This window comes from Macrobrachium rosenbergii, chromosome 26 (genome assembly GCF_040412425.1).
Source record: "Macrobrachium rosenbergii isolate ZJJX-2024 chromosome 26, ASM4041242v1, whole genome shotgun sequence".
Lineage (NCBI taxonomy): Eukaryota > Metazoa > Arthropoda > Malacostraca > Decapoda > Palaemonidae > Macrobrachium > Macrobrachium rosenbergii.
This window is the reverse complement of record NC_089766.1, coordinates 8,867,062-8,877,660: the sequence shown is the minus strand read 5'-3', so window position 1 is coordinate 8,877,660 and position 10,599 is coordinate 8,867,062. Positions and strand designations below refer to the sequence as shown.

The 10,599-nt window shown below is 34.9% G+C and overlaps 1 protein-coding gene across 2 annotated transcripts in view; it reads right to left on the bottom strand.

Moving 5' to 3' along the window:
* Nucleotides 1–10,599, bottom strand: part of drosha (ribonuclease 3 drosha) — a 35,490-nt gene that overhangs the window by 12,348 nt on the left and 12,543 nt on the right. For both annotated transcript variants that reach the window (XM_067128154.1, XM_067128155.1), the window contains exons 10-18: nucleotides 10,227–10,343; nucleotides 9,396–9,539; nucleotides 8,664–8,814; nucleotides 8,250–8,457; nucleotides 2,294–2,427; nucleotides 1,722–1,834; nucleotides 659–836; nucleotides 315–489; nucleotides 14–157 (exon numbers count right to left, since the gene is read on the bottom strand). In XM_067128154.1, coding sequence (XP_066984255.1) covers nucleotides 14–157; nucleotides 315–489; nucleotides 659–836; nucleotides 1,722–1,834; nucleotides 2,294–2,427; nucleotides 8,250–8,457; nucleotides 8,664–8,814; nucleotides 9,396–9,539; nucleotides 10,227–10,343 — 1,364 coding nt within the window. The remainder of the gene's footprint in view (nucleotides 1–13; nucleotides 158–314; nucleotides 490–658; nucleotides 837–1,721; nucleotides 1,835–2,293; nucleotides 2,428–8,249; nucleotides 8,458–8,663; nucleotides 8,815–9,395; nucleotides 9,540–10,226; nucleotides 10,344–10,599) is intronic.

Here is a 10,599-nt window from a genome sequence, read left to right as displayed (position 1 = left end):
GGCAAATACACACCGTAAGGATGGGGAAGGCTTTGATCCACTTGCGATCACCATGTGGTTCCTGTTCTTGCAAAGGATGGGGTGGATAATTGACCCAAATACCATACAACTGGTCTTCACCCTTGAACAATGTAGTGCTTAAAACACTGTCTGCTTCCTGTTCCAAGAAATTAAGATTTAAAAGCTTGGCATATAAGCTGCTACATTTCCAAATTATCCCCATAATTCAAGAAAGTTGCATGTAATCATATTTGGTGATGGTATACATAACACAGTGAAGAAGGAAATAATCATAACAGATAACAACAGTTCACCTCAATCCCACTGTCCAGGAAAATAGCTCCCATAAGAGCCTCAAAGCAGTTGGCCATAGCATGCCTCAGTTCAGAGTCGTGACATAGGTCCGAACCGTGAGCATACAGCATAAACTGATCCAATCCCAGTTTCTCTGCTAACACTGCTAAATGTTGATTCTGTACAATTGCCGCTCTGGAAGAGTTACAAGAGATAATCCATACATTTTTCATATAGTATGTCACATCTTTCCTTAACATTACGCTTTGTGCAACTTGACTCGAAATAACATTACGCTTTATACAACTTAACTCAAAATAAGCAATGTCTGTCAACACAGAATGAGAGATTATGGAAAACAAACCTGTACGTAGCTAGCCCACCCTCCTCTAGGCTCGGAAACAGATGGAACAGGTGTATTGAAGTAAGAAACTCAACAACCGCATCACCCAAGAATTCCAGCCTTTCATTATGAGTTATCTTGCTCTCAGTCTCTAGATTTCTTCCAAAGCGGGACATGATGTTTATAAGCGTATTTATTCCTAGAAAAATGAAGAATATGGTACACAGGCTACACAAAAATACACCAAAAGTAAACTAGGTCACTACACAAAAATACACCAAAAGTAAACTAGGTCAAAGACAATTACAAACCCTGAAAAATATTGACTGCATGTATTTAAGCAAAAAAGCTTCAATACAAGCAAATAAAACCTCTTTACTCAGCCAAGATATGGATCCTTAAGTAAAATAAGAAAAAAAAATCCTGAAGAGAATGATGAAAAAACACAGCGATTTACAACTGAAATCAACAGGGGGGGGACAATCCCAATACAAATAGGGAAACAGCAGTTTAATGTCTGTTGTCTCAATAAAAAAAAAAAAAAAGTGAGACTGTGTATAACTGTTTGACCTTTTGATGACACTGATCTTCATAATAATGTATAGCATTCACTATCATAACTGTTGGAAACTGTCCAAGTGATTCAAAGGGTGCCTGGAAGATTGAGAGGTCTTGGAGTCTCCTCCCCTAATTATTTGCCATCATATTTCTTCAGATTGTTTCTGAAACTTCAGAAGGAATCTAGGGAAATTAAAGCTATAATAGTGTCTTGTATCTTCCAATAGCTAGTTTTTCAAAACTAGAAACTACAGTCTCCACCAGAGAACTGCTTTTAAGAGTAAGTATACAATACTCAAAGTTCTTTACAACACAGCTTTCTGCCTTTTACTTTCATCTGCCCCCTTTTGCTTCTGTCCAACTTCTTAGACATTGTGCTCCAATTCTCATTTTTCAGGTTGTTTATTGTTAAAAATAAATAGAAGCTGCTCCATAGTAGGAGTAATCTCTACTGTTGAGGTCAAATGACTGCAAGTTCAACTACTATTATTACATTGTTTGCCCAGAGCACCCAGTCAAAATTTACCTCTTTTCCTTGTGTTCATGTAATGTATGCGTCTATCTCCATACTCTGGCTGTCGGATTCCACAGTTGGTCAGTGAGTTCCTGGCATGGTCAGGATTTGTGCCAAAATTTTCCCTGTTGAAGTAAAGAAAATTGGCATAGCAATAAAAATTTAACTTTTGTATAAGAAGATTTCATAATAACTTCAACATATTTGATACCTATAACAAATGGTAGCGATAAACTATAATAAAGATTCATTTTAAAAAGTAACACCTCAACATATCAGACCTCAACTAAGCAACCTTCTGTACTTATCAGCTACCAAATTATATTTTACCTTTGCTACCACTTTAGATGTGATACAACTTTAGACAAATCACTTTAAATTCACTGTTAAGTGTAAAGTAGGCTAACTGAAGGTAGGAACTGCTGTTTGCTGTAAGATATCTTAAAAATTATTAAGAGCAGGCTGTAATATAAGGTCTTTGTTACTGAAAGGACTCTGTCTAATCAGGAAGGTCAGATGCCAAAAGTGTCTATTAAGCTGAGGTGCTACTGTACCATCAAATGAGCTCAACAAGATGCACTAACCTGTATGACGGGTGAGTGAGCGCCAGCTGGAGGAGAAACCTGTTCTGGAACTTGTAACCAATGTGTTTCTCCAAAACTTCCAGTGACTGGTGAAAGCGCAGATGGCACACAAGGACAGGCAGCAACATGGCATGCTATGCAAGTACATATCCTGTGTTAATACTATTCAAGACTAAATATTTTTAAAACCCTAGATAGTTTTTCCACTTTCGCAGAGACTCCAGGTTCACTCAAGATGCCATGGTGGAGAGATGCACAAGAAGCCAGGATGATAATTATCAATTAATTTTCCCCAGTTACTTCACCCTGCTGGGAGTTAACACTGACAGTGTCTTTCCTCTTGGTCTCCTACCACTTAGCAGTCCAACTTCTTCAACTTTGCCTCCTTCATATAAGCTCATAAAGTAAGTCTAGAAATATGACTAAATGGTCTCCTTGGATTAATTTATATTATGCCAAACCCAATTTCCTTCAAATGCATATGATTATTTATACCCAAAACCTCTGAGTGAACAAAGAATTTGCATGAGGAAAATCACTATTCCAAAAGAACAGTATGCCTGAAAATGGAGGGGAAAAAAAACACTGCACAACCTCTAGGAAACTCAATAATGGGATGTATTAAAAATTAATTTAGGTACACTCCAAATCTTGGAAGAAATATTTAAAATTTCAAAATTAATTTCAAAAGAATTCACCTTCGAGTACACCAAATCATAATACCCTTCTGATTATATAATGCACATAATTTTCCAAGCTTTGTATTACCAACACTTTAACCCTAGCTGTTCAAAAGACCAGCATTCACTAAGTCTACTTACTACAAAATGAAAAGAAAATTCTGGAGATGTTTCATTAGTACAAGATGAAATAAATCATCTATGGTAAATATCAGAAGAATCTATTCTATCCGTAATAAATAATAAACTGAATACTGACAATTTATAGCACTCACTGACAAAAGGACAACGAGTCTGGAATATATTATTTACCGTATTCATTCAGTGAAATTTTGCTGTTCTATTACAACTTGGGGGAACCACTTAAAGTATGGCCTGCTTTGTACACTGCAGGTTCTATACAGAATCCCTTCTCATTAACCATTGCTTTCTGCTTTCTATTTTTCATGATTCCCTCAGTCTTCCTACTTTGTTGTCCAACTTCTTCACACTTCTAAGTGCTAATCTTCAAGTGCTAATCTTTTGAGAAAGCCCTACAGGGGTCTAAAAATGTGACTAGGCAATCTCATTAAACTAATTTAATAACTATAATCCTACTGATGAAAACAAAAATGGCAGTAACATAAGTGAGGGTCGAGATGAGAAATCCCAACTTCGAGTATATTACATATCATTCAGAAGTTTGCACCAAGGTACCTCTTTTCTGTATATATAATTATACAGGAACAAGGAAGTGCAAGAGGCTTGAGTTCATTACCAAAAGACTATTGTTCAACACACAAAAACCAAATACTGTATAAAATTCAATATTAGACATAAACCAACTAGTACTTCTGAGAAACTCAAGACTTATCTTCTTAGGGAGATTTTTCTTTTTTTCTCTTTGAATATTATTGTTACGTTTCTGCAAACCTTGTACGATCTATAGGAACTAACGTATTATAGTGAGGGCTATGTCTAGCAGAAACTTTACAAGATGGATTAGGAAAGCTATCAATGGTCTTTATTGCATGTACTTGCTGGAAAGTTATTTTGAATAACCATGCAATTCTCAGATGCTGTACTTGCAAAATGAATTCGTGAAAATTAAGATTTTGTACATTCGCAAATATTCTCATTTTTATAAGTAAAATGTTCAATTGAATATATTTCTTGTTACTGCATCTTTTACACAGAATAATCTTTTTCAGCATAAATGTTATGTCAATTTTTCCCAACTTGATCTGTACATACTCATTAATACAAAACTGTACTGTATTACCTTATTTAAATGCTAAAATCCTTTCTTATTCCCATCCAGTCTCAGTTAACTGATACTTACTTTCATGGATGATCAAGGAAGACATTAAGTGGCCCATTCACAAGGTACATGTTACCTCCTGAATTCAAAAATCAAAGCCCAAAGGTGTTGAAACAATAGTGAAAATATTTCACAATACTGTACACAAAATATTAGCAATAAATTTTAAAATATCTGCCCAAAAGCATTCTATCTTTGCTTAACCTGACTTACCTTATGACGTACCAAATTGGATTAGCATCCACACTGATTCTAACAACATGACTAGAATACACAATTATCACTTCTGCAAAAAAAACTTGGATTACACAGTGCATCAATAAAAGAAGACATTAATATAAAGCATGATTTCAGATATGTACTAACAGAACCCAAAAAATCAGTCGCTAGCATAATATTCACAACAAAGCAAATTAAACATCCCAACAAGAATGAATCACGCTTGCCAAGTAGACAAAGTCCTAGACGAATCATGTAGACGAGCAAGAGGGTCATGTATAGTGAAAACTTGCTCTGCCCGTCTACATGGTGTCTACAGACAAGTTGTGGACTGGAAGAAATCTTAAGTAAAGACAGCTGTGGCTTGACAAGGTGTAAATAAAACTGCAGTGAAGCTTGGCGGAATGGCAGCGCAATTGCCTAAGGAATCATCTCATTCCTGTTCAGCTGAAAATTTATGAAGTGCCAACAGCGAATGTCCTTTTTCTGTTGTCTTTCTTTGATGCCGCAGAGAGCCCAACAGCCACTCTTACTAAAAACAAGTTAGCCAAAGAGATTTTGGCAGGCTAACCTCATCTCAAATAAGCCAGGCTTATGGGCTGACAGTCACAAGTGAATGAAGCTCAGAACTGTGTCTATTACTCAAGAAGTCTACTAGTGGTTTCGTCTCATCGTCATTCATCCAATCCAAATTTCCAAATAAACGGAAGCGATGTGTGAAAAACTAAACGGTGAGCATGGAATTCATTGATCAGTGTGTACAAATCAGCATCTCAACATAAAATGGACAAAATCAAAATCAAACCCTCTATTCATAAAATTATTCATATCTTTTTCAAAACCCAGAACAAGGACTGCACTAAAGCATTAACATAACATTTCTATTTAGTTAGTACAGAACCTCTCTACAGCTGTCCTCAAATTCACCAGTGCTAAACAGCAATGACCCTATCATATCAAAACCCAAAAGACACCAGGAAACAAATGTAATTTCTGTGAAGCCAAAAACAGGTCCTACATTTACCAATCACAAGCCAAAATTATCTTCCCTTTAGATGAATACAGCATCTAAAGTATATCTACAAAATCTAGAATGTAAATGCTTACAGAACTACATTACAGCTATCTTCAAGATTTGCATTCAAAACTTTAAAATCTGTTGTTGATAAGCCAAGTCAATCTGTTACATCCTGTCCATTTGGATTGCTTTCAATGTCTTATCTGGTAAATATACTATGTAGCTTCAATACAATCTACGGTATGTAAAAATTCTTTTCTGTAATACAATCTATGTAAAAATTTCTTTTCTGTAATACAATCTACGTAAAAACTTCTTTTCTGTATTAAAGGTATAAAAGATTTGTAAACAATGAAATAATGTATAATTTGACATCAAAATTCTTCAAGCTATATATATTGTTAAGCAGACAGTGGTCTGCTTAACATTATGTCTACTTAACAATACTAATGTATTTTAACTGGCTCCTATTTGTACAGGCAACCCTCACTATACGACTGTCAAAACTGATTGGATAGTGATTAAATGTATGACAGAAGTACTGAACAGAGGTACAATGAGCATACATTCTCATCCCACTCAAACACCAAGGATTAATCAAAAAAGGTCCTCTCAACCACCTGTCAGTAATTAATTGCAATACATAACACAATTACTTAAACAACCAAATTACAGTGCTCAAAGAAAAGAAAGTACATGATGTCAAAGAAAAGGAAGTTACATGGCCAAATAGAAACGATAAGAAAATGGACAGAAACACGCAAGAAAATGAACGCTCACCAAGTGGTTAATGAGAAGCAGAGTGAAGTGAAGGGAAACGTAGAGTATAATGAGAAGGGTAGTGGAGTGAAGTGAAACAGAGGGGTGGAAGGATCTATGAGGTGACTATTCATTTTATCTGAATGAACAGAAATTAGCAAGAATGTCTCAAAATTCTCCACCGTGTTGCACAAGTAATGAACACAATGTTTCATCACCAGTTTTAAATATATGCAGTGCAATGTTGGAATGCATGCTGATTTATGTACACAAATATCTTCAACCTGGTAAAACAAATACATCTTAATTCAATAAACTTTCCCTATGGTTATGAACAGAGGAAAAAATCTGAGATTGCATCAGCATTCAAAGGTCTTGTAAAGATTTTTGATAAGAAAAACTTAAGATTTTTTTTTAAAAAGACATAAATTGTTAATTAATCAATTGTAAAATGAGGGATGCCTGTACTACATAGTACATTAAAAGCATACCTAGCATTATCCAAAATAAAATTCCTGCACCAGAGCATGTTTTACCTAATGCCAAAAATTAAAAGATATGCATGCCAAACTCAAAAATACATTGCATTAAATGCAAGTCAATTCTCCATCCAAGAAAACCAAAGTCTACAACAAAAATACAGAATAAAAGAGGGGTAAATTCCTAACGAGATCAAACCTAACTGGATACATGAGAAAAACGGCAGAGCTTCAACACTCAAATGACATAAAATTTCACTGCTCCAACCTCTCCAGTTTTACCATTTACCAAAGCTTTCATCAAAGTGAAAATTAAATGGCAATGTAGGCATAAAATCCTATTTAATAAAGCCATGGGACAATGATCAGGTATAAAGGGTCATTGTTTAAATTAAAAAACTTTATACATAATTTCTAGAATTAAAAATAATCACTCAAAAGATTGAAATACAATACAGTATAGTACATATAAACTTTACTATACTTTAAGCTAAAGTTATTCCCTGTAATACAACATAAATAGAAATTTTCTATTAGTTTTTAATTATGAGCCAAAACCACCTGAAATAAAAAACCACTTGTAAATAGAATCATAGGTCACTGATGATACTCCAATACTGCTTTCACTGGCAAATAAATGGCTCAAATGACACTTGATAATACAGCTTTAGCTGCCACTTTTGACATTTAAATACTTAAGATAAAACCTGTAAAAATATCCACATAAGAATCATTAAATTACCATGCAAAAGGAATACCACTGCTCTTAATAACTATTATACAGCATACAAAATGTCATAAAAATTGTTTGTCTTCAAAGTAAAATTTTCAACCATAGGTTACAATTTTACCACCAATGGATACACGATTACGACTTTATGTCAATTTTTTAAATTTTCTGCGCTGATTTCTTTGTTACACGTTTATTTTCATCTCTTTCATATTCCTTGGAAGTCTACTTTCAAAAGTACTTAAGATAATTTCTGCACTTGTCCTGCAATGTATGATTCTCTTCTATTTATTTTTAATTCATTAATTGCTAAAACATGCAATAATCATTTTTTTGCTTTGCTCTTCCAAAACTGACTTTAACTTTACTATCAGTATGCAGTAGCATCTCTTCTCTCTTCGGTACAAATACAGAGTTACTGCCTCCTTTAACCAATTTGAAATGAAAGTCAACAAGTGTGCTGTTTAGCATCTTTGTGTAAAATTAGTGTGCTGTTTAGTATCTTGTATAAAATAACTACAAGACAACTTTGCTTTGGTCTATATTGACTGGTAGCTCACTATAAAGAAGCCAATATTAACATTGGAAAACTACCTATTAGTTATTCTGAGGTGAATGTAACTTGCTCCATATTGTCACGACTATGATATCAGCGTCCATGACATGAAAAACAAAAGCCAAACAGCTACCATTCCTCTGGTGAACAGCACTCTAGTATCACTGGTTTAACTACTTACATTAATTACAATCTTCCAAGATGAAATTACCTACCTGAACAACATCACACATAATTCCTGTGCAGTAAAAACCCTGAGCCGAGACAGCCACAGTTACATCTCTCTTCATCTTTGATGTCATTCGCATTTCTTGAAGTTTATTTTCTTTCGCCTCCAATCGCCTTTTGTCTTCAAAAGATGGCTTTGGCATATTGGCCAAAAGATGCCTAAATTTTACATATTCTCTCCAGGCCTTCTGATACCTGTGATATTTGGAACATTAGTTTTCCATCAATGGGAAACCTGACAAAACTTTGTAAAAAGTTATTTAAAAAAACTGAGGTATCAATGAAAACAATTCACATTAAAATCTCTCATATGTCCAAGTAATAATGCATGAATGAAAACATGAAAAATAGTTTCAAATTTGTTCAATTTCATCACATATTCAACTTTAAACTTTACTTACTCTGGGTTGCCTGCATAGGAAAGTTGTGGCGGTCTGATTCCAAAATGAACAATGACTGGATAATTAATTATGTCCTCACTGACTTGATCTCGATCTAACTGGTCCACACGAATACTACACGGCTTCATTCCAGGGCATGTAACAACCATCCCTACAAGACATTACTTCAAGTTAGATATTTAAATATTACTTCAAGTTAGGTATCTAAATACTAACACCAACCCTTTGTAACACTATAAAATATTTTTTACCCCAGCTGCCTCCCGTCTTTACTTCTCATCCGTTCTCTTTAGCCTCGTCTGAACTAGCTGTCCAACTTCTGTCTTGCTCCACTAATTTTCATGGCGTCTTAAAAATGGTTACTTCGCATCTCCTTAAACTACCATATAAAAACAGTTAAAGGACACAACCTTCAGCACTGTTCTAGCTGGATGTTCAAATGTTTGCCAGTACCACTTCCTGCCTCTTAATACAAACCAACAATCCCTGAGATAAAGAGATTGAGTAGATGGTGAACTAACGGGTAAAAAAATACTAAACTGTTATCCTTTATGACACACCATATATAACACAAAATCTTTTTTCTTTCCTCATCTTTTACTTATAGTGGTGACTGAAACTGTTACGTTACAATGATTACATCCTCCATCTGACACCAGAAGCCCAAGACCATATGAAATATTTGTCTTACAATTACGGGACTGGGCCCACAAAATTAATGTACCCTCTCACCTTTCAGTTGATCTGCATAATTCTGCCACTGGTACTGGGGCATATTCAGAAGAGTTGCCAAGTCCTCCGGCTGCATGAGGGGTACATTGCTCTTGAGCAAGTAATTTAGAACCTCATTCATGGATAAGATTTCTTTCCCATTATCTGGAAATATGATAAGAGCAAACATAATATCAATCCCACAGTTTTTTCCTTCATCATTTATGAAATAAGAACATATACAGTTCAAACCATGCCAGCACATCTACCAACAATATTAGCATTATTAAGCTTGAACAGATAAATCTAAAAGCTCGACTCTCGCAGAACTGGGTGTCAATAATCAATTACTTGGGCAAAAGAATGAACAAAGTTTCAACAAACTTGTAGAAAAAGCATTTGCATGTATGGTGCCTTTTCTAAAATGTTGTCCAAGTGCTGAAGGCAAAAATTAAAAGGTCAATATCCACATTTAAATATTCTATTAAAATGCTAAAAGTTTATCTTGGTCCTTAAGCTCTGAAGGTAAAAGTTACATGCATACTCCCATCATTCCAATATTCTACCCAACTGCTTTCTAGAAAAAATTATCTTCCAAGGCCTCAGCTACTTCAGTCCCCATTATATAAGACATACTTGCAAATTAAAATGCATTCCAAGAGTCACTTTGCACCCCTTTACCTGAAGATTAGGTCAAGTCAAGCCTTGGGGTAGGAGTTCCCAGTACTAAACCAACACTAAAAGGTAAATGCATTTGCTTCTCTCAACAAATGAAAGACATGAAAACTGAACCAAAATCGTTATGCACCATAAAAATCCTGACAAAATATTTAACATAACTGGAGAACTGACCTGCCAGCTTCCGTACGAATCTTGGCATGAAATGGAAACGAGGACATCCTTCAGGATCCCCCATGGCTTGGAGGTTGAGATCAACAAGTTCTAGGAGCTCATGAAACAAATACTTATCTGAAAAATAAAGGTTTGTTACACGGGGATAAATTTGAACTAACCTTATGTTAAAGTACAACTCAGAATATTTTAGTTTGTCTATTCCCTATTAAATGAGTCTCATATATTCTTGGTACCTACAAACAATTCTTAAAATAGATACATCATTTTGGTTGTTGCATGTCTATAACACCACAGGTCCATTATCATCTATTTAAAGCTGTTGTACAGTCTCATAAGGCTGACCCAAAGATTCCTTTTCCAGTATGAAATA